The sequence below is a fragment of the Dendrobium catenatum genome, unplaced genomic scaffold (assembly GCF_001605985.2).
Source record: "Dendrobium catenatum unplaced genomic scaffold, ASM160598v2 original_scaffold_117933, whole genome shotgun sequence".
Classification (NCBI taxonomy): Eukaryota; Viridiplantae; Streptophyta; class Magnoliopsida; order Asparagales; family Orchidaceae; genus Dendrobium; species Dendrobium catenatum.
Genome location: NW_021436368.1, coordinates 389,994 through 415,001, shown reverse-complemented (window position 1 = coordinate 415,001; position 25,008 = coordinate 389,994). Strand labels below are relative to the sequence as shown.

The 25,008-nt window shown below is 35.6% G+C and overlaps 1 protein-coding gene across 3 annotated transcripts; it reads left to right on the top strand.

Annotated features, from left to right (window-relative positions):
- Nucleotides 1–2,209: 2,209 nt before the first annotated feature.
- Nucleotides 2,210–24,848, top strand: LOC110113973 (APO protein 2, chloroplastic-like). 3 transcript variants are annotated; one of them, XR_003699663.1, is made up of 5 exons: nucleotides 2,210–2,414; nucleotides 3,332–3,693; nucleotides 3,775–4,675; nucleotides 10,526–10,689; nucleotides 24,611–24,848. XR_003699663.1 is itself a non-coding variant. In XM_020846702.2 (3 exons), the coding sequence occupies exons 1-3, from the start codon at nucleotides 2,247–2,249 to the stop codon at nucleotides 4,607–4,609; spliced, it is 1,365 nt and encodes a 454-aa protein (XP_020702361.1). In that variant the 5' UTR covers nucleotides 2,210–2,246; the 3' UTR covers nucleotides 4,610–4,839. The 3 variants fall into 3 exon arrangements, 1 of the variants encoding a protein (XP_020702361.1); XR_003699664.1 differs by lacking the exon at nucleotides 10,526–10,689; XM_020846702.2 differs by lacking the exons at nucleotides 10,526–10,689; nucleotides 24,611–24,848 and having other exon boundaries at nucleotides 3,775–4,839.
- The last annotated feature ends 160 nt before the right edge of the window (nucleotides 24,849–25,008 follow it).

The following is a 25,008-nucleotide window of genomic DNA, read 5'->3' as shown; positions in this document are numbered from 1 at the left end:
AACAAGCCCCCCGACAATGGTATACCACTTTCATAAACCATCTCATTTCTCTGGGCTTTTAGCACAGCCATGCAGATCCTTCCTTACTCTCGTACAAGAAAGATCATATACAAATATACCTGCTAGTCTACGTCGATGACATTTTGATCACTAGCAACAACCAAACTGCCATTTCAAAACTCATTACACAGCTTGAATTCAAATTCACAATGAAAAATCTTGGGATGGCAAATCACTTCTTGGGGATTCGCATTCAGTCCACTCCAACTGGATACTTCCTATCTTAGAAAGCTTACGATGAATCCATTCTTCATCAAGCAAAGCTCATCAATTGCAATCCACTTGCGAACCCAACGTGCACCAAATTACCGTCCAACATCAAGCCCAATCCCCACCTATCTGATTCCGACACCTATAGGTGCATAAACGGTTCACTTCAATACTTGACATTGAATCGCCCAGATATTGCCTTCGCAGTCAATGTTCTTTCCCAGCATATGCATGATCCCTCTGATAATCATACTTATATGTTAAAAAGACTACTTTGTCATATCCGCAGAACATTAGATTTGGGTCTACCAATTACAAAATATGATCTTCAAATCCGCACATTCTCTTATGCTGATTGGGCAGGCGATCCGCTCTCACGAAAATCTACATTAGGCTACTGTTCATTTCTTGGTCAAACTCTCATTTCGTGGGCTGTCAAGAAACCAAACACCATCGCACGATCTTCAACCGAGCAAGAATACAAAGCCTTAGCAGCTGCCACAACAGATATACTATGGCTCAAACGGCTTCTTGAAGATTTCCACATAGATCATAGTAATCATATTGATCTATTATGTGACAACACGTCAGCTATAGCTCTAGCTAATAACCCTGTGTTTCATGCCAGAACTAAACACATCGAAATCGATCACAGGTTCATTCATGACCATATACAACACAATCGAATCATATTACTACCTATGAGCACTATTGATCAAATCGCCGACATATTCACCAAAAATCTAAACAACTCCAAGATTCCAATTCTTGAGGCTCAAACTGACGATCACAAAAGACTCGTACATTTGCGGGGGACTATTAGAGGCAAATACAAAAGATCAATAGTACCACACCTAAAACCAATTAATATTGTAGCTTATCATTACTGTACACGTGTTACTCTATTTGTACATTTCTATATATAGAGCCTATGTACATATTGTAACAGATATGAAATAATATGATCTCTACATTACGCTTACTATCTTGATCTTCTTTCTTCCTATACCTGCTAGGCTCATACATTTCTTCAGGTAGTATAAGGCTTAGCTAGGTTAACAAACTTAAGCAATAAAAGGCTTCTTGTATGATTTTAAAAATTAGATCAGGCCAATTTGATTGATTCTACCATGGATCGTTCATATGGTATTTAGGGTGTATGGTACAGTCCCATCAATAATGAAAGTTGGATTTACAATAAACCAGACTAAATTGGTTAGAATCGTCGGTTTAATCGACAAATCATTGAATCAATTATGATTTTTTTAACTATCCAGTTTAATCAATGTTTCTTTTAAATTTTGATTTAATAAATATAATATAAAATATAAATATTATATTATAATTAATAAATTCATTTAAATTCAATATATTCTATTTTTTAATAAGCATTAAATACATACAAACCAAACATCCATATGGCCCCACCACCTCCTAATATAAGTCTTTTACACATAAAAAAAGCTATATAAGTAAGTAATATTAAGAAAATATTCTCAAGTGATGTAAGACTAAATAATTAAGTGAAATTTATACGTTTTATAACAATTTTAACTTATTTAAAAAAAATAATTTTTAATAATGTGAATAACACTTATTTTTGTAGTGAATAATATTTATTTTTTATTAGTTAAAATTTTAATGCTTGAGCATCTATGTTGATCGGAATTTGTGTGACTCCTAAGTCCAGAGTTATGCCTTATATTTTAATATAAAACAGACATTTCAATTCGAAAATTTTTGTCAATGTATTTTTCTAATAAAACAAATGCTATATATTAGGCCTGTGAGGCATATATTATTCAAAATTTTAGATAATTTTTATATAAAAAAATTCTAAACATCAAATCATCACTATTTCAATGGTGCTTGGCGCTTAATAATAATAATAATAATAATAAAAATCTTTACTTTCGGTATCCATACATTATCCATCGATAAAAACAAAAAAATTAGCAGCCAAAGCTGGGCAGGGCATGGATTGTCTTCAGTGCGCTTCCGGTGCGGCCTCTTTCACGTCGTTGAGGGTGGAATCTAGAACCTCCACTCCCAATTTTGTTTCCGTTAGGGTTTCATTTGCTCGTGAATGGGACTTTTTGAGGAAGCCCTCTTTCCCGTTCTTGTCATCGAGCGCTTATTCTCTGGTATGTTACTTTTCTTGATGCTTTCCTTTGTCGTAATTTTCAAGTCTAATTCTGGATGGTTAAAGTATTAGAATAAGCTCATAATGATCAGATTTTTACTTGAAAGACGTGATTTTTGTGAAGGTATCATCTTTTATTTGATTGTAAGGAATTGCCGACTTGACTTGAAACTTTTTTACTGATAGTTTGCTAAAACCCCAACCAAAGGCATTCAATGGAATCTTAAATAGTTGGCTAAGCATTTGGGTTCGATTACTATTTGGCACATTTCCTTTGGTTATAAATTTAGGGATTTGATTAGGCGATAGAAGGTAGGATGGCTAATCAAGTGCTGTTTTTTTAACATTCTGATTGCAATTTCGTAGAAGTCGGTCATCCAAAGCAGATCAATTGAATAGGTTTTGTCATTGGAAAATTAAATTTAATAATTACATTATACTGGGACTTCATGTACAAATCATTGGCATAATCACTTTCTTGATGAAGAGCATCAAAGATCTTTGCTCAAGGTAATAATATGTTAAATTATCCAGAAAACTGAAAAAAAATTGTGTGAATAACTCAGACGTATTTAGCTTTGAAGCCTTTTATATGGATCAGGCGCACTTTGGCTGGAAATCAAATTGGCCATGTGTGTTCTTACGTTTCTGTGCCTGATTTTTTTTTTTTTTTCGAATTTGATTCCTGGAAACAACTTCCAATTTTTTACCAACTAAGTTTGCCAGTTCACCTAATTTTATTTCATTTTGTCACGCATGTATGCCTTTATTGAATTTTTTTGAGACCACGGTGTTTCTTTTGGTGGTTTTTGACAAGCCTCTCATTTCTGTTGTTTTCTATTGCAAGTTGGACAAAGTAGAAGAGCATAGAAGAATGTGGAAGCTGTATTTCACTTTTACCCTCTTTCTTAATTGCAGCATGATGGTAATCAATTAAAGTTTTCCTTGAAAGTTGGAGTCTCAACATGGATTCATGATTTTAAATGCCAATCAAGAAAAATTGGTATCAGAAATGATCATCCCCAGAATGCTGATCTGCCACCTTTTTACTCGAAGAAGGAGAAGAAGCCTTTTCCAATACCCATAGTTGAGCTGAGGCGAGCTGCAAGGGAGAGGATAAAGAAATTAAAGGGAAAGCCTAAGACTCCAACCCCTCCTCCAAGGAATGGTATGCTGGTCAAAAGCCTAGTTCCTGTCGCATATGAAGTGCTCAATGCAAGGGTAAAACTAATAAACAATTTGAAGAAGCTCATGAAAGTGGTACCGGTTCTTGCTTGCAAGTAACCATCAGCTCTTAATCTTTTTTTTTTTTTTTAGAATATTCTTTTTAAAGTTTCATTGATGACAGCATTTTCTTGTAGGCATTGCAATGAAATCCATGTTGGACCAAATGGGCACCCATTTCGCTCATGCCGAGGTCTCCGAGCTGAAACCCGCCGAGGTCTTCATGAATGGACAAAGGCAAATGTTGATGATGTGTTCGTCCCTATTGAAGCCTACCATCTATTTGATCGTCTTGGAAGGCGTATATCCCATGAGGAGCGTTTTTCCATCCCTCGCATCCCAGCTATTATAGAGTTGTGCATACAAGCTGGTGTAGACCTTCCTGATCTCCACACCAAGAGGCGGAGAAGGCCGGTCATTCGTCGTGGGAAAAATGACATCATTGATGCCAATGAAGATGATCTTCCAGATGACCTTGACCCCTATGCCAAGTTTAGAAAGTCAATCCTTGTTGAGATCCCTGACTCTGAGATAACTTCGCCAGTTGGGTCTGAGGAAGTAGCATTGCTTGCAATGGAGACATTTGAGGCATGGGAGTTGGTGAGGCAGGGGGCAGAGAGGCTGATGAGGAAGTATGCAGTGCGTGTATGCGGATATTGTCCTGAGGTACACGTTGGCTATAGTGGCCACAAGGCGCAGAACTGTGGTGCTCATAAGCACCAACAACGAAATGGACAACATGGATGGCAAAAAGCAGTTCTTGATGACCTTGTTCCACCGAGGTATGTATGGCATGTTCCAGAGAACATGTTTGAGCTGCAACGGGAGCTACGAAATTTCTACGGGCAGGCTCCGGCAATAGTTGAGCTTTGTGTAAAGGGGGGGATGGAGGTACCTGAAAAATACAAGTCAACCATGAGGCTGGACATCGGTATACCGACCAACTTAAGGGAAGCAGAAATGGTGGTGTGAGTGAGTTGATTTATAGTTGAGTTGAGGGAGTTATGATGGAGTCTCATAATCATGAATTGAGAGAAGGTTGGGTATTCTAATTGCCTTTTTGTGCCATGTTTGCTCTCACATGTTATGGAAGATGCTATCTACAGTCACCTTAGAATACGGGGATCATATTTGCTGATCTTACCAGAGAAACAGGTTGAATAATAACTTTCCATATGCCAGAGTAAAAAAAGTTTATTGGCAATCCAAAGCATTTCGATCTGCATTGGGATTTGCATTAAACATTATGAGATTGTGTTTGGCTAATCATCGCATGGAAGCACAAATTTCATAGCAAATTGAATGGCTTTGAACCTCATTACGTTACGTCCTTGGCCTATCACTTATTTTTTAAGATTTTTCCCAGTATGCTATATCTACCCTTGGCATTAATATCTAGGAAATTCATCCAAGAGGCTCTCCCTCGATTAGATTGGCCTACCACTTTGTCAAGCTAATAGTTGATATATTGGATGATTCATCATAATCAGATTAACCTAATTTGATTAGGTGAACAACAAAACAACTTGTGAACTCATATATGCATACATCAAGTGAAGGCAGGGAACCAAAATTAATTAAGATACTAAGAGTCACATAATAAAAAAGGGGCCAACACTTGCCACACCAAATTATATGAATTATTGAAGTGGCCAAAATGATTTCTCTCATGAACAACCAGCTCAAATAGCAAGTTATATTCCCCTATATAGCTAATTAACCAACAATTCATGCTCTTTTTCAACTCCAATTATAAAGAAGTCTTTTCTTGACTCTATCACCTTGGTCACCCAAACTTTGTGTATCTAGAAAAGTTATTTCCTTCCTTGTTCATCAATAAAATTCCAAGGAACTTTCATCATGAAGTATGCCAATTTGCTTAATACACTCGTACTTCATATTTAAATCAAACCTATAAATAATCCCAACTTTTAGCATTGATTCATGGTGATGTTTGAAGGCCATCAAGAATTAGAAACATTATGAGAGCCAAATTGATTGTCCTTTATAGATGATCAAACCCTACTAAGTCCGGCCAAAATAGCTTTTCTTGCTTATATATAAACTTGTATATGCTTGCACATGAATGATAACTAAGGATGTAGTCATTTATAATTCTCTGCCCCATAATATTGTATCAGAGCCATTGCCTACAATCCTCTTGATCTTTATTACACACCTTCACTCTGGTGTTGCATTCTTTGAACTTTTGATCTTCAATGACCTTTTGTACACTTTCTTATTCCAGCTTGTCTATGCTCCACAAATGGTGTGCTTCTATGAAATACTCACCTCCTGAATGCTTGTTGACTTCATTTTTTGCATGAATTATCTTGGGACCTAACCATATGCTTTGTAGGATAGTTCTCCATCGATCGTGATCATCCTTGGCACTGAGAGCTATTAATCAAGTCCGATTCATGCATTATTTGAACGGCCGCTTTTGATGATACGTTTAGTCACTCGTGGTCATCCTATTATCTCATTTTGCTCGAAGTTGTATTTCGTGTGTTGTATTATGTTCATCATAATGTTTGGGGACACATGTAATGAGTGCAACAACAATTTGTTAAGATTTCTATATGGTTTCGTGAGCACAAAATTGTCATATTTGAAAATATTTGCTAACATAAAATTCTTTGATTGGGGCATCATCTTGCAAAAAGGAATGTTAGATCGCGTTCTAATCTTTAAGATGATTCGAGCGGACTTACCTCTTTCGATTCATGTTTCATTTGATGTATTTTGAGGAATTGAATTGGTTGTTGTTTAAATGTTATGTAATTAATATATATTTAAATTATATGAGTTTACACACACGTATATATTATGATTAATTAATACATTTAATTTAAATGTATTTTACCTATCATTTCTCTTTCTCTCTCTCCTTTTCTCTTCACATTTAATGTGAGCTATTATTCAACTTTTGAAAATATTTAAGGCATCCTAAATCTTGGAAGAAATTATTGTCATTGATGTTCCTTAGGCCCCTTGTCAAAAACATATTGTTTTCTCTCTTGTTATTTCTTGTCTTTCGTGCCTCTTCTCCATTCATTGGACTTCACACAGGTAGGGGTGTCAATTCGGGTCAACCCATCGGTTTTTAAAATAAACGGGATTGCGGGTTGACCCGGCAACCCGCCGGGTTAACCCGAACCCGACCCGTTTGATAAACGGGTCGAATTTGAGAACCCGAACCCAACCCGTTTATCAAACGGGTCGAGTCCAACCCGAATTTTTCGGGTCGGGTCCGGGTCGGGTTTTTGGGTCGTGTCAAATATTGACACCCCTAATGACACAGGGAGTAACACTTCCCTCTTCTTAACCTCACTGTAGATGCCTAGTAGCTCATTTGTCTCGACTTCTCCCTCATATATGAGAAGCTCTCTTTAGGCTGTCAGATTTAAGCTGCTGATGCAAACAAAAATTTGGAAAAAATCCTAAATTTTTGCAAACAAAAACACACGCTTCCTAGGATAAATAAAATACACCAATTTCTCAAAAATATGACAAACTACAACTTTTTATAAGATAAAAGACTTACAAACTTTGACTCAAACACAAGCATAAAAATACACCCAAAGTTGCTTTCTTGGATTGAGAAGAAGGATACAAGTGGCGTCGATCTTGCGGAGAGAAGAAAGTGGTTAGAAGACCAAGACGAAGAAAGGACAATCTCAAGCTTTTCCAAGAAAGAAGAAAAACCCCTCAGGTTTTTGGCTCCAAAAATCACATTCTATCATCTACTTTTTATTTGCCAATACATCCAATATATATAAGGAAAAGGGGGCAACCAAACAGCCACCAAAACCTCCCATTAAACTAATCAGGTAAGGGGAAGAGGAAGGATAGCAGTCAACACAAAACAACAACCAAAGAGACTTCACAGAACCTGGGTAGAAGCAGCCACGGGAAGACAGCCAAGGAAGAAACCGAGCAGGCAACACAGGAACTGAGAAGAGCAAGTCACGGGAAAGCAGCCAGGGGGAAACTGAAAAGGCAACTAGCACCCAACATCAAGACATGGGGACAGCACAAGGAAAAAATCGAGGAGACACAAGAAGGGGAAGAGGACGAGGTTCCAAACTTTTTCAAGTGCAATAACTCCTCTTATTAATGAGCTAACGTTAGTTCAAGCATTAATGAGCTAGAACCAAGTAGTTCCCAAGAATTTAGCTCAAAACCAAAGCAGCCAAGGCCCAACCCGAGATTGAGCAGCCAAGGTCCAACCAGAGAGGCAACAAGTAGCCCAAAGCTTGCCTACATTAATTCTCCTCAGGTTGAAAGAACTCATCTCCCGATGAGGTTGCTTTAATTTTCTTTTGACGAGGCAAGGGAGGCGCATCAAGCTTTTGAATTTTGAAAAGCTCAAACTATAGAGGATCCGAAGAATCTGCATTATGAGGCATCCATTTTGATGCTGGAAGATTGTCCACTGGATTACTTAGCTGTTTTTTTATTTTTCATATTTTTTTCTAAACACTTAAGAAAAGACACGAAACAACCTAGGAAGACTCACAAATCTTTTGCTTTGATACAAAATTGATACACGCAAAATTTGGAAAAATCCCAAAATTTTGCAAGCAAAAACACACGCTTCCTAGGATAAAAAAAATACACCAAATTCTCAAAAATACGACAAACTACAACTTTTTGTAATGTAAAAAACTTACAAACTTTGACACAAGCGCAAACATAAAAATACACCTAAAGTTTCTTTCTTGGATTGAGAAGAATGATACAAGTGGCGTCGATCTTGCAGAGAGAAGAAAGGGGACCAAGACGAAGAAAGGAAAAGCTCGCAAGCTTTCCTAGAGGAAGACGAAGAGAAGTGGAACAAGCTTTCAAGCTTTTCGAAGAAAGAAGAAAAACCCCTCAGGTTCTTGGCTCCAAAAATCACATTCTATCATCTACTTTTTATTTGCCAATACATCCAATATATATAAGGAAAAGGGGGCAGCCAAACAGCCACCGAAGCCTCCCATTAAACCAATCAGGTAAGGGGAAGAGGAAGGACAACAGTCAACACAAAACAACAACCAAAGAGACTTCACAGAACCCGGGTAGAAGCAACCACAGGAAGACAGTCAGGGAAGAAACCGAGCAGGCAACACAGGAACTGGGAAGAGCAAGTTACAGGAAAGCAGCCAGGGGAAAAATCGAAAAGGCAACTAGCACTCAGCATCAAGACACGGGGACAACACAAGGAAAAAATCGAGGAGAACAAGAAGGGGAAGAGGACAAGGTTCCAAACTCTTTCAAGTGCAATAACTCCTCTTATTAATGACCTAACATTAGTTCAAGCATTAATGAGTTAGAAGCAAGTAGTTCCCCAGAATTTAGCTCAAAATCAAAGCAGCCAAGGCTTAACCTGAGAGCAACCAAGGTCCAAACTAAGAGGCAACAAGCAGCCCAAAGGTTGCCTACATCATCGGCCCCTTCTCCTCCTCTCTACACTTCAAGTACTCCTAATCTCCTCCTATTTTATGCTATTACCATCTCTCCAAGGTTTCCCACTGCTGTCCAGAAATTTCAACAAGGCTTCCTTGTTGTCTTGCTGTCCGGAAAGACTTTGTTTGCTGTCCAGAAGTTCCCCCAACTCCTAGTCTGTTGTCCACTCATGTATGGAGGATCCAGAACATGATCACGGTTTTTTTTCGACGATCAAGGGTTGATTGACATCCTCCTGTCTTCATTCTTCGACATTGACTTTGAGAATGACAAATCCGTTGAAGACTACGTAGAGAGAATCCTCTTCTCCCTCGCCATTGCTATCGACCAACAACACCCTTCCATTCAGTGGTGACTTAATTCCGAATCCTGACAAATGTGTAAACTTTCTCTGCTTTCACCAATCATCAAAGAGTTGAGTGAGGGATTTTACATAGTGACTATTTTGAATGTTAATTTAGGGATTTCTGTCGAAATCCCCACATTACGTAAAATCTAAACTGATTGATTATTTTTGTGTTCTAAATCTTGGTTTTGTTATCTATTGCTTGATCTAAATCACTACTTTATTGTTTTCGATCATCGTTAAATCAAAGAAGTTGACTAATTGCTCTTGTTCTTGCTCTTTCAAAAGGCATATAATTTCAAATACAAAACATCAACATACGCATTTAGTCCTACATCATATCTTTCACTGGGAACGGTGGCTTTACAAAGAGGCAGCTTTTGGTTGAATGCCCAGGGCTGAGATTGCTTGATAGATTATATGTTTGATATTATAAATTTAGACTTTGGAATGCAATAATTTGGATTATTTAAGGTTAATGAATTCTAAGTCTATATATTTAAGCATTTGAATTATAAATGTGAAAAGTATGATCAATATGATGTTATTGGCTTCTTCAAAGATTTTATTATTATTATTATTATGTCAAAGTTAAAACTGAACCATACATTGGCTTCTCAACTCTTCGTATTCCCATATCTTATTATAATTCGCATACCTTCCATATTAAGCACATACAATCCGCGTGCTTGTATGAAAATGTTTTGTTTTTTATTCATTGTTTTGTCTTGAAGTTCTTCATCTTCGCCATTGCTAACTCTCTTTATCTCCCTTGAAGATCTCCTTTGTCGTCTTTATCTCTCTCCGTCTCCCTTGAAGACTTTAAACGTCTTCATGTGAAGGTATCCTCTTTTCATGTTAGCTTAGTTCAGTACAATAATTTTGGTTAATTGTTTATATATTTCTGACTGCATGCAATACAGCTTTAAGAATTTAATATATTCATCTCATTTGATTGGCTTTTTTGGGAACTTCATTGATGAAATTATGGGCTCTTCTTTTGTATTTTAAATTCAATACTTCTCATTTTTTCTATTATTCTTTTGTCATCTTAAAAATTTCTAACATAAATCTTGATATCTCCTGACATTGTTTTGAAGATTCCCTTCTATTTAACGATGATTCCAACCTTTAACTTTGATGAGTAGAATGGTGCTCTCCTCGTGCCAATGTAATATTTATTTTTTGAATCCTCTTCGCTTTCTTTAACACAGCATTTGAAAGTTGCTGTTGTATCCTGAACAATATGATGGTAAGTTGAATATACAATTCTTATATTTTGAAACAAAAATTTGTTGCTAATAGTTGAAAATTGAATTTTTTTTCACCATGTTAATTGTATATATGAACTTTGATTTTAAGTCTATTACTTGTTAAATATACATTACTTGTCACATTTGTATGCTAAGAAGTTTGAAGGGTGATGATGCAAAAATTATAAGTGCACTTGAAGCTGATTCTCTGATAAAGCCTTCTATTAATTGACACATCTAAGAGTTATGTTAATAGAATGAACATGATGAAGATTATTAATCATCTTTTAGTTGCACACTCAAAGCTATTGTTGGAAAAAGTTAATGTTGAAAACCTATTACTTTTATTTTAACGATTGATTTTTAGTTGATTTGTTGTTTGTAATTAATAAGTTATCTTTATTTGTTTATATATATCTTTTCATGTGCTATAAAAACAAAAATATACTAAAGTGTCCAAATATAAATAGAGTTCAAGAATCGGGACATGAATTCATGAATTTGTGTTGAAATTAAATTATTCTATAATTAGAAAAGAAGTCAGCAAAGAATAACAATCACGATTATAACATGCTAAAACAATTGGCAATGTATAAATGAAATTGTACTCATATTATTATAGCATGGGTGTTAATTTGTGTTTCAAATTGTTTTAATAGATTGGGCATTTTATACTTCCAATTTTATTTACTATTTTTTAGTTCTTTTTCTTATCCATCTTCAAAGTTCATGATCCATTTGCTTCTAATTTTATGCTATTTTCTTCTATTTAAAAAAAATATTCATAAGCATCTAATGCACGTGCAATAAAACTAGTCTCCACAGAAGGGGATCACAAGCTTGATCCACTAGCACAAGTTTCACTTCTATATACTTCCTCCAATGAGGTAGATAATGCCTTCATGTCCAAGTTAGGCTGATTCAAACGCATTCAACACTATTGATCATGACACTATCATAGTGGGTGAAGCGGAGCGGCTTGTGAGCAAAGTAATTTTGTTAATCAAAGAGTTACTTTCACCGTGTTCATTCTACAAAATAAAAATAAACAAAAATTTTTACCAAGACAAATGAGATTTCAATTTCACGTGCTTAAAGAATCATTAAGGCATTTACTAATCACATAACTGCAGGTCAAATGACATTGGCACATCTAAGCCTACTTCTTTTAGTGCTAGCCCTAATAGAGGAGAAATATACTTCACAAGTGGAGAAAAGTTGTGGTGTGATGAGGATCATGAGTAATCTTATATTCTCCCAAAATGCCTCTTTATAAAGGTAACTTGGCCAGGATTGTAAATGGAGCTAAGAGGCTAAATTCTAAGTCTATGCTTGCTCTTTCACAAGCCATTGGGTTGGAAGCCATGTGCTCCTCAAGTGTTGTGAGAGTGAATTCATGGCCCTACTTATCATGCAGTGGAGGTGACATGGTCCTCTTCTCATCTTTCACTTTCCCTGTTTTTTGCCTACTCCAACCTTTCCCTATTATCATTAATTATCTCATCCATCATCATCACTTCATGAACTTTTTGTGTTGCTTCCAGTCATGCTCCTCAAGCTCATCCTTTAGCTTCAGGGCCTACAAAATGTCAAATCATCACAATGTTATCTTCCCCTTTATCTGTTTGTTCCCTCTTATTGTCATGCTCTTCCTTTGTAACTCTAGATCATTCTTTTTTACTATTGAATGAGCCAATTGGCTCTTCCACTCGTCAAGCAAGTATCAGCTTGCTCATACGAATGCTTTATCAAGAATGAAGCTAAAACAAAGACAATTAATCCGGTCAGATTATGGGATTTTGCTTCTATCAACAAAGTTGAATGGGTTATCCTTTACTATATCTTAATAGATGAAATTGTTGAAGGACTGTGACCCTGCTTGATTTGTGGCTTGTCCCAACTATGTTGTTGGGGTCTTATGATGTTCATGATTGGCCTAGTAATCCCAAACAAGTGGGAAGCTATTTAATGACCTAGCCCTGTGCTGGTAAACCCCATGTGGTCCCATAATTGACAATTAAATCCCTAAATGGCCCTTTGACCTTAGGTGACCAACTATATGCCCTAAGAAACTCATATAGGCCCTAGATGATTCTAGACAATTCCACCAAATGTGAGTGGGCCCAAGTACAACCTAATAGACCAAACTAATCCACATACCTAACCACACTGAGTACTAATCAATGTGCCCGATAATATATTCGCTCAAACAATCTCTGGTAACTAAACAAAACTTTGATGGACCCAAACCCCAATAGGGCCCTCCTCTGGCCCCACTTGGCCTATTCAAGTTTTTATCAGAGCAAACTTAATGTGACTAGGCCATATTCAATTGGACCAATAATTATACTTGACTGCCTATAGATAACTAAAGGGACAAGAAGGGGGGACCACGACTTCGATATTTTCGCATACATTTTTATATCATCCTGTATTATATGATATAATATACCCTTGGACGCCCTTGTAGGCTTAATTGGCATATCACCCATCTCAATCAAGACAAATCATGATCACCATGATAGATCCTAATCAAATATAGAACAAATTGATCATTATTGAGCCATTTAGCTTTAATTAAACAAATAGATGTAAAATCAACCCATATACTCTAGCCAACCATTATTTCATATGGTCAAGGCTTAGCATATCAAACTTTGACTAAGGTCTATTGAATAGAATCAAAGCCCATAAAACCCTAAGCTCAAACCAATTTGCATCAGTGTGCATCCCCATCTACTAATGCCCACCTATGGTCAATAGAGTTAGAAGACTATACTTGAAACACATGGATCCACTTTGAGTTGACTTGGTAAACACTCATGGAGGATCTCACTCAAGCTCTTTGTCCTGATTATAGGTTGAAGGCTAACCTCCACTATGCGAAGTTGTAATCCAAATAGAATCTAATTGACTTAGGCTAATCGTGGTCGAACCTAACCCATGTTCATTTAGGTCAAACCTTGATCAAGATCCAACTGACCAAGTCAAAACTCCTAGGCTCCAAGACTTAGCTCAGCACCAATGTGCGCTGATGTTTCCTAGGGCCCATCTAGGTTAATTCCTATGGGTTCACACTTGCCCGACATCAATCGACTTAGTATAGTTGACCAAGACAATATTAGTTAACCGACATAATTAATTCATTTTAGGTTACTTGGGTAAAAAATAATTGCAGTTGTAATCTCTAAATGGACCCTAATATACTATTGTGGTGCAATAAGCTTACTTATAAATCCTAGCATATGCTAAACTAAGTGAGCTTGCCCCTTAGTAATATACTCGACCTAAATTGGGCTAAGCACAACCTCAATTAGATCCACCCTAACCAATAATGGGATTGATCGAACGATAATCAAGCTCAAATAGCTTGGATCAGACTGAGCCATAACTGCAACCTAAAGTCTCCCAACTCCCAAAATAAACTTAAGTATTTTGCTAATTAGGCGCTCACATAGCCCAAGAAGTTAACATTTATAACTTAACATGGTTTAATGCCTAACTAGATCCAATTCGACATATATCGACTAGTTCTCCCCTTCCATTTCAAATTAAACTTGCTCCAGCAATTTGGAGCCAGCACCTTCCAATCAAATTGGCCTTATCAACCTAACCTAGAAGTTTTTATTTGCTATTTATTTACTCCCAACCCTCCTCTCAAAGGATTAGACCTTTGAGTTTTGTGATCTTATTAGGCTCCTAGAGAAGATATTCCTGCTTTTCTTAACTCCTCTTCTTTGGAAAGATGGGGCAACACCCCTACCCTAAGTGCCCAAGGTTCAATCCATCCTTGATCCATCAATCCACTCGTAGGCCTACGAGCCTATAAGGTAGCTACTATAGTCTCTCATAATCTTGCCCCAAGCCTATGCGCTAAAGGATCATTGGGCCCCTTAACATCTCTTGCATTCAACAAAGAAGCCAGGGGGATCCATTATAAGCTCTCAAATCCCTAGCAATATTATTAGGTCACTTAGACCTTGTTTGAGCCTTATAAAAGAAGATTATACTTGCCATGTTATTACCAATAAAGGAAAAATATGATAAGAAACTTAATAGTAACTCACATCTTTTTAAGCAGTGGATTCAAAGGGATCAAACAAGACCTAAGAAGTCCAAATCTAACAAAATCTAATGAAAGTCATAAATAAAATGAAACATATAATTTCAACATGGTTATAATTTTTGACATTGCTACTCATTAGATCCTCTTTCCATCGCCTTGCCACCACCAACTTATTGTTTTCATAGCAAGAGCTAGGTAGCTGATGTAGGCAAGCTTTGGGCTGCTTGTTGTCTCTCAGGTTGGACCTTGGCTGCTCTCGGGTTGGGCCTTGGCTGCTTTGCTTTTGAGCTAAATTCTTGGGAACTACTTGGTTCTAGCTCATTAATGCTTGAACTAATATTAGCTCATTAATAAGAGGAGTTATTGCACTTGTAAAAGTTTGGAACCTTGTCCTCTTCCCCTTCTTGTGTCTTCTCGATTTTTTCCTTGTGTTGTCCCCCGTGTCTTGATGTTGGGTGCTGGTTGCCTTTTCGGTTTTCCCCCTGGCTGCTTTCCCGTAACTTGCTCTTCCTGGTTCCTGTGTTGCCTGCTCGGATTCTTCCTTGGCTGTCTTCCCGTGGCTGCTTCTACTCGAGTTCTGTGAAGTCTCTTTGGTTGTTGTTTTGTGTTGACTATTGTCCTTCCTCGTCCCCTTACCTGATTGGTTTAATGGGAGGTTTTGGTGGCTGTTTGGCTGCCCCGTTTTCCTTATATATATTGGATGTATTGGCAAATAAAAAGTAGATGATAGAATGTGATTTTTGGAGCCAAAAACGTGAGGGGTTTTTCTTCTTTCTTGGAAAAGCTTGAGAGCTTGTTCCACTTCTCTTCGTCTTCCTCTAGGAAAGCTTGCGAGCTTGCCCTTTCTTCGTCTTGGTCTTCTAACCCTTTTCTTCTCTCTGCTAGACCGACGCCACTTGTATCCTTCTTCTCAATCCAAGAAAGCAACTTTAGGTGTATTTTTATGTTTGTGTTTGTGTCAAAATTTGTAAGTCTTTTATCTTATCAAAAGTTGTAGTTTGTCGTATTTTTGAGAATTTTGTGTATTTTATTTATCCTAGGAAGCGTGTGTTTTTGTTTGCAAAAATTTGGAGTTTTTTTCCAAGTTTTTGCTTGCATCAGTTGGCCATATGGAAGAGGGCAGGGAATTCTATTTCCAGATTTGAGAAGTTATTTAAGGAAGGGAAGTTGCTCAAAAATCTGAATTTTAATTTCAGATTTAATGGTAGAGGTAATTGGAAAATTTTGAAATTCAAATTCCCAAATAAAGGGGGAAAGGAGGGAGGGGCCAGCGGCTATGACAGGAGGGGTGGATTTAGGGAGCTTTGATTGCTTGCCAATTCAAGCAACTTAAGTTAGGAAAGAGATTCAAGTCAAATATCTCTCCAATTTGATATATTATTTCAAATAGATTTTATTAGAAAAGTTTCCAAAAATAGTTCCTCTTAATTAGGAAAGGGATTTCATATTTTAAATAGATTAAAATCTTATTTGAAAACCTTCCTAATTTAAGATGCGCTAATTACGGAAAGTGACAATTAAGGATTTGAAATTTGGGGGCAAAGGGAAAGGTGTGGCCGACGGCTAGGAGAGGATTAGGGTTAGGGCCGGCAGCTAGGGCTAGGATTAGGATTTGAGATTTGGGCCGGCAACTTTGGGAAGGGGAAGGACCTTTGTGGCCGACGGCTAGGAGGATGTAGGGGCTTTGGGCTGGCGGCTAGGAGGGAGGAGGGTGGAGGCCGACGGTTAGGAGGAAAAGAGGGGGCTGGCGGTTTGTGGAGAAGAAATGGGAGGAAATTGGTGGAGGAGGTGGACCACGAACTTTGACGCTTCCTGCGGTTGGTGGGTAGTATGTCGTCTTTACCTAGGGACTTCAAACTCTTACAAGAGCTCTCAAACTCACCAAAACACAAGTGCAGAAATTTTTCATAATATTCATCATTACCCTCTCCAAAGAGGAGGGGTTATAAATAGCCAAGTTACAAATAGAAAATCCAAAAGACAAAAGTGCCCCTAACGGTCACAAACAACTAGTCCCTCTAGTAAGGGTAAAAATTGGAAACTACGATAACATATATAATAATAAACCTAATACAAAAGATTAAACAATATTACATGCCTTAATCAATTTTCTTTGTTAGAGATAAGGCAAATTGCAGGTATGCCAACTTCTTGCCAATTGAAAATGGATGCAAAAAAGATGGAAACTTGCTTGCTTGTTTGAAACATATGCATATATATGGAAAAAAAAATCAAGCAATGTACTTTGACATCATAGTTGGAGATAAAACTAAGATTTTGCAAAATTAATCCTTCAAAATTAATTGTTCAAATAAGAACTAAATATTATTTTGAATATTTGTAAAAAGAATTTGATTTATTTTTTATAATAATAATAAAATAATAGCACATTAAACAAACATATTTTAAAGAAAAAAAAGGTTGATGTCAAAAACCCTCTTAACGTATCATCTCTTCTATTTCCTTCATAACAAATAGTATATTAATCTATGGTTATAGGATTCTAGGAGGGAATACCTTAAAAAATGAAGCTTGAAAGCATGATAAGCGGCAACATGAACAAAATAAAAAACACAACTAAATATAAAAGAAAGTAATTATAATCAGAATAAATTATTTACAAGTTGAATTATTATGAATAAAAGTTTTTGTAAATTGAAATCAAGCCAATAAAATATGGAAGACTTGGGAATAAATGCACAATTTAGCAACCTATATCACTAATTTGAGATATATGAAAAAGGAAAGCACGTACGACCATGGAGAAAGAAGCATATTTGCGAGTTCATATTTGCTAAAAATATTGGGAGCGCCAAATGGAATTGCTTTCTCTTTGCAAGCGGCATGGACTGTAATGAGAAGCATATTGAGTAAACCAAATTAAGTGAGGTAGAAATAAGCGCGTTAAAATGGTTGATTTTTGAATTAAGAAGGATAAATTTAGAAATTATTATGGAAATGTCGGTAAAATAACACTAATTAAATAAGATGAAGTAGATTGCATAAATGCACGTGATTATGAATAAAACCGTTGCTTTTTCACCAAAATCGCATAACTTTATAGTACTTTTTCTTTGATAAACTTTCTCATTTTAAATCCTACATTCAACGTCAAACAAAAATATATTTAACTTGATAATGAAAAAGATAGGTTCATTAAAACAGGAAGGATTATCAATAATGATGTGTCTGTATATATATAATCCACTCACCGTAGGAATCATGTCTTGACGGTATCCAAAATCTGCAAAAGGAGAAACGAATAGGATAGGACAAAACATTATTCAAGAGCAAAATTTAAAATTACAAATGACTAAAAAATAATTGAATACGGATGACACTAAGTGATGTTTTCCCAGCTTTTTGGAGTCCTATTAAGGATAACTCCATTCTTGTTTGACAAAGAGGCTGTAGAAATAAGAAAAAACATAATCTTCATTGGTGAACCAGAAGGTCCGTCACATCGCTAAAGAAGCAAAATAATGGAAAAGACATCAAATGACTTGGATTACAGCTCCTTTTAGCGACTCTTCTTCATGCGAAGCCCGAGCATCAAGGAATTCGAATAACAACAAACAAACAAAAAAGAAGAAAAGCAAACCCGTTTACCTTCGTAGCGAGCAAAGCAGAATAGAACTCATTTTAGTGACTTTTCTTCACATGAAGCTCGAGCAACAATAAAGTCGAACAACAACGAAGAAATGGAGAAGAGGAAAAGCAAACTCGTTCGTAGTGTGCAAAGCATACGAAGAAGTCAAACAAAATCGAAGAAATGGAGAATAGGAAAAGAAAACCTGTTTAATAGATAGCCGAGTGGAATTTTCACGCGAAGCCCGAGCTGTAACAAAGTTGAACAACAATGAGGAAATGGAGAAGACGAAAAGCAAACCTATTCGTAGTGAGATGACGAAAAAATAGAAGTCGAACAAAATGAAGAAATAGAGAAGATGAAAAGTAAACCCGTTTAATATCTGAGCGGTATTCAAAGAGGTTCGAAATTAGACGGTGCGGATAAAAAAAACGACCAAGATTGCTTAACAGCAGAATCACAAGCTGCTTTCTTATACAAAGGGTAGTAGTGAACATTGTAATCATCGATAAGATGCGAAATGAAGGATAATGAATGAACTAAATGAAGACAAAGAGCAGTAATTTATGACGTATGGTTATAATCGAAAGGACCCAAATGATGTGAATCTTTAGATGGTGGAGAGCAGGAGAGGTGCCATTGTTGTAAGAAGAACCCGATTATGAAGAGTCAAAACGGAGGAGTGTTTAGAACCCAAACGACGCGAAGAAGAAGAGTTTCTTGTCGAACCGGTGGAGAAGCATATGAATAACCGTGGAGGGTAAGAACTTGCGTGAGTAGTTGAGCACATTAATAGTCATTTAAACTAATGAATGTCTTAATCTAAAATTGTCCGTTTAAGATATTTTTAAATTTATTAATTATTCATAATATAATTAATGGACAGGAGAATATTTGGAAAAATAAAATGAAAGGTCATTATTGGTGGAAATTCAAACCCCTTTTATAATAATAGTATAGATTTTGTGTCATACCCATTGCTATAGAATTTGGACCCATCTATCCCATTATGGTAAGTTACATGAATTCATATGCATATCATCAGTTCTTGACATATTTTGTATGTGTTTTGAATGATGCAGTGTGCATGTAATTTGTTCTAAAGGGTTCCCATGGAATTTTGTGTGCATGGATTTGAATTTGTTATTTTTCCTTGGGAGCAATGCGACACTTAGCTCTTGGGTTTATGGCATTTTATTATGAGTAGTGTCGGCACAGCGGCGTTGTTGTCTGGGTGCTAGATCAAATTTTTATAAATATCAATTTCCACTTAATGCATCGGGCTTGTTATGAGTGATGGTGAAATAGATGGGGATATTATCAGCAGAATTCAAGTTGGATGGTTGAAGTGGCGGAATGCATCGGGCTTGTTATGTGATAGAAATGTACCCCTCAAACTTAAGGGAAAATTATAAAAAATGATAGTGAGGTCTGCAATGCTTTATGGTGCTTTGTTTGGCTAACTTATACATATATCTTTCTCCCTCTTTAGTATCTAATCTATTATATAAATCACTAAAAGCTAATGCCTTTGCATCGCATATTGCTTTCTTAGCATCCTTACGAGCCACTTTATATATTTCCCAATTATCAGAATTTTTAAAATTAAACCAATTTTTATAACAAAGCTTCTTATTTTTAATTTTTTCTTGCACATTAGGATTCCACCACCAACTATTTTTATTATTAGGAGCTTTTCCCTTTGATACTCCAAGGACATCTTTTGCAATATTCTTAATATCACTAGCCACTTTTCCCTTTGTCACATCTTTTGCTAGCATATGGAGCTATAATGGTTTAAATTCTAATATCTATTTTGTTGGGAGATATAAGGGCCTGAGGAAAATATATTAACTTCTGTTTAGTAGAATAACTTATTCATAATTATTTTTTTGTTCAGTTTACATATTTGTTGGGCTAATTGTTAAAAATTTAAATCGTTGGGTGTGATTGTTGAGCTGTGTTGGTTCACACTTAATCTGCATTATGTTTCAAGTTAAGGCAAAGGTAAGGTTCTAGTAGAGTAGTTGAGATTATAGAATATGATAATATGAGTATGTAAGGTATTTTTCTCTGATTTTTTGTTTCATACACTCATGGCTATTTTCCATTTTGTTTTGTCTTTATCTGTAGTCATGTACTGTATTGCAGAGATTTTATTGTCATTACATTTTGAAGATGAATGAAAGGAGAAATAGTGGATGAGTATTTTTTGTTTATTGGCAGTTAATTAATAGCTTTGTTGTCTACTAAGAATTAAAGAAATCCGAAAGATTTCTTCAAATTATATCTTGTGCTTGGTCTGTTACCATCGAAGACGATATAACTTATTTTGCCTGTGGGTTAGATTGGGTTGGGCCCTGACATTTTGCCAGGGCATGTAGTGAGAAAATAATAGTGCACTGTCATTCTCATTTGAAGCATGTACAGAAAGAGTTCCACTTATAAATGGATCTTATTTTTCTACATCCATCCAATAACATAGAAGGTGATAGTGATAACGATTTACATCTACTATGCAAGAACTATTGTTTAAATTTATGCAATTTTGGGGTCTATCCAAGGGTGAGGTGCATGCACAACACCTTGAAACTTATGCCTCGCATTGGAAGAAAGAGATGTATGTCAGAATTATTTGAATTAAGCAATAAAGCTCACCTCAAGGCACAAATAATGATGTATACACCTTTATTTCAGGATTTGAATTAAAGTTTTGGAGGATAATGCAGAGTCCTTGGCAGGTAATGATGTGCCCTTAAGTTACAAATTGTTTGTGAAGGATAAAAACAGAGTTTCATCATCACAATTATAAGATGAAGATCATAATGTTGACTATTTTAATGGAGGAAGGAACATATAAAATAAAAGTCTGACAAAAATCAATAGCAAAAATTAATGTAATATTTATGTAAGAAATTATGAAAGATGAACATAGTTATTATTTTAAATAATATTCTTATTAGATTTTATTGATTAGAGAAGGGGATGTTGATTGAGATTGAAGATGATAAAGACGATTTGGAAGATGATACAAATTAGAATGAGGGATGCTAGAAAATAATCGATTACAATGTTGATTTTAATGAAGACTATCTACATGATGAAAGTGGGAGAGATTTTAGAATTTTGAGTCTTAAGTAATACTTAGTTTATTGTAAAACTTTGGTTTATATTTATTTATTTATCTTATAATTCTTTCTTATTATTGAGTGCTTACTTTTTATGATGATTTTTTGACACTTTTGGATTAGTTTCCAATGTTTTATTTGGAGGAAATTGAACTCAAATTTTTATAATATTACTTATTATAGAGTCCTACGGTGGATAACTCTTAAATGCTTTTTTTAATTAATTTTATAGTTTAATTTTTAGGTTATGCATCAAAACACCTTGACGCTTACACTTTATCTCTCAAAAAGACAATGCTTCAATTCTCGCTGCACAATTTAAATCTTGGGGAGAATCATGGAGAAATGATTTTGCACATCAACAATTGATTTTTGTTGAGAAAGAATGGTCTCAACGATCAATTTAAACACAATTCCTCCAATGGGAAGTAGTAACAAGAAAGATGGAAGGATAACCATTCTTCGATATGATTCACAACACAAATAATGCTCAAATATTCATCCACTATGCAGCTTGATCCTATTGAGGTGAGATGCTAAGATCAAATAGGGGTGTAAACGAGTCAAGCTCGAGTAAGCTCAAGTAAATGTTTGGCTCAGCTTGTCAAGCAAACGAGCAAAATTTTTCTAATTATGTTTGGTTTTTAACTTATTGAGCCAACCATGTGGTATTCGTAAACATAAAATCTAGTTGAAAATCATATATAAATATAAAATATCATGTCACCATGTGCATATTCATATATCCCTCCAAATATAAATTTATGAATATAAATATGCACAATTTATACATATACACACACATAAAAACGTGTGAGCATATATGTATACAAAACTTATGTGCATATTTTATGTATGGATAAACAAAATCAAGCTATTATCTAGCTGAACACGTTTGAGTAAGGCTTTGTTTGTGTTTTGCTCGTTAAATATACAAGCTTATAACAACTAGTCAAACTTGAGTTTATGATCGAGTCAAACACGATCAAACATGAATAATGTGGTTTTTTTATAGCCCTAATGGCTAGATAGGCTTATTTGGATCAAAATTGATGCACTATGTTGTGCCTGCGACACAACACATCCAGGAATAACGGCCAGATACGCTCCACTATCGTTTTTACCTTTTCACCTCTCTGCTTCATTAGTTGGCTTTATGATATATTGCTCTTTTATAGCATTTTCAAGTTATTTAGAAAATATAGAATTATACTTATAGGAGAAGAGAAGGGCTGGGTGAGCTCAGTGAATTGTTAATCCTTTTATCAATATACAAATTTCCCTGGAGCACATCGCTCCGTTTCCCTGTTCTATTGCTTGGCTTGCGATTCTTTTCCTACAGGTTTTCGGAGATCCCAGCGACGGCATCAAAAATGCTTTCATTGGAGGCTACACCAGTTCCAAGTAGCTCACCAATACAAGTGGGGGAGGTGATAATCACCCAAGTCATGCATGTGAAATAATTCGAACTCATTGCTTATTACTCCGGATCCCACAAGAATATTTTGGGAGCCGTCAATCTCACAAACCTGATTCTTGAATGTCCCAAATATTGTCATTAACAATGGGCAAGTGGATAACAATTACTCTTAATTTTCATTTCCCATTTCCATCCATTTACTAGTTGTGATTTTATTGCAGTTCTGATTTCCAATTGATTTTTAGGATTTATCCTATATATTGATCACTATTTAGTTTGCATGGAAGTTCACTTGGTCATGCCTTAAGAACAAAGCTTATTGCTTGGATTCTAGTAATTTGATTGGATTGTGCTATTAGTTGTACGTTGTTTGCTAGAAAGGCTGGCACCTAAATTTTGTTTTAACACGTTCTGTGTCTCTCTGATACCTCCTCTCACTGTGTTTCTTTTCTTTCTTTTAGAAACAAATAACCTTTTTTTTATATTTATACAAGTTTTCTGTCTATTGAAGTATGTATCATTTAGAGTAAGAGACACTGATGATACATGCTTTATTCAACTTTTGATGGTTTGTGATGCAGTATAGGGTATGCATCAATATTATTTTAACTTTTTTCTTGAGTATTCTAGAATTTTTTGATTATTTTTAGTGCTTCTAATTCAGTTAGTATTTTTAAATGTAATGGACATTTACGTGGTCAAAGTGAGTAGACACCATTTCTTGATTCTTGTTGTTCCGATTAAACCTCTAAGTAATCATCTGTCTGATTCAGCATTTCCAAATGAGAGATCATGCACTATTCACTCGCTTGACATTGACGTGTTGTTTTGTTATGTTTCAGAATTTCCATCTTATTCGATTTGATTACTGATGGATCAATAAGTCAAACATAATACTGCCTTATAAAAGCTCTTATCATTGGGTTGACAGCAATGACATAACATCTGTAAATTTCACCTCATTTTCTGTTTGGTGTTGCGTTATAGAGTTACTGTTAAGTAATCAAGTTGGATGGAAAAGAGAAAAATATGTTTTTTTTGCGTTCGGAAAGGACTAGAAAGCAATATGCACTATTGTTCATATAGAAGAGAGAACTTAATGTCCTTGGACCGAAGAGTGCAGGTATATAATTGAACAGAGGCAATGGAGGATTATTTTAAGTTGATGTGCACATTTTTTCCTTGCTTGATTCTTGATATGCACATTTTTTTCTGGTTTGATTCTTCATTACGGTTAAGCATGGCCATCTTCAAATGGTATCTATTATTATGCTTCTCTTTTGAAACAGCTTATAGAGTTGCTGGTTTTGGTAGTTTTTTTTTCTTAATTTTACTTTTAACTGTTTTTATTAAACTTACGAAGTGCTTTTGTAACTCGAATGGAAATAACATTTATGACTTCTAAATAGCTTCATGATTTCTCTGAAATATGAATTTCATCTAAAGTTTTTTTAATTTAATTGAAAAATCATAAGATATTGAAGTCATTACTTGCACTATCACAATCTCCAGCACCAAAGTTAAATTTTCTTGTTAGTGAAAACTAATCCCACTTTGATCCACCGTTTTGGTTTCTATAGAAGTTTACTTTTTGAGTTGCTTGGCTCGATAGCTTTATGCAGTTGTTCAAAATCCATATTTTTATTTGGCAGTACCTTTCTTCTTAAAACTTTCAACTACCTTATTAAGTTACTGATTTGAAGCTTGTTAGTTACAGGTCTGAGACAGGGCACAGTTGAACAATTGAATCAATACTACTGGAACATGAATCTATTAGATGTAACTTGTTCCGTCATTGTTTCTATTCTTCATAGAATTTGTCAATCCTACAGAGCTTTTGAGTTTTTGTTTTGTTATTCCGATAAAATGTAATTCGTGAATTGTGAATTTTGTTGTTTTTGAAGATTGCAAACATTATGTATTCTTCAGTTCTGGTGGTTGTTTCCTTTTCTGAATTTCTTTGAGACATGGATCTCTTATTTTCACTTAATAAATTGCTAAAATAACGTTGATGGCATGCCGTCACTTATTGAGGGATCTCTTTCATTCTACATATTTTCATGCCCAACAAATGGTGAGGTGCAAATTGGAGAAAGTTCATTCACCTTAAATGAA

Bases quoted from the DNA above. Each gene is read 5' to 3' on its own strand.
- LOC110113973 (XM_020846702.2), top strand. From the start codon at position 2,247: ATGGATTGTCTTCAGTGCGCTTCCGGTGCGGCCTCTTTCACGTCGTTG. The intron at 2,415-3,331 runs GTATGTTACTTT...TCTTAATTGCAG, and splicing joins CATCGAGCGCTTATTCTCTG to CATGATGGTAATCAATTAAA. The intron at 3,694-3,774 runs GTAACCATCAGC...ATTTTCTTGTAG, and splicing joins GTACCGGTTCTTGCTTGCAA to GCATTGCAATGAAATCCATG.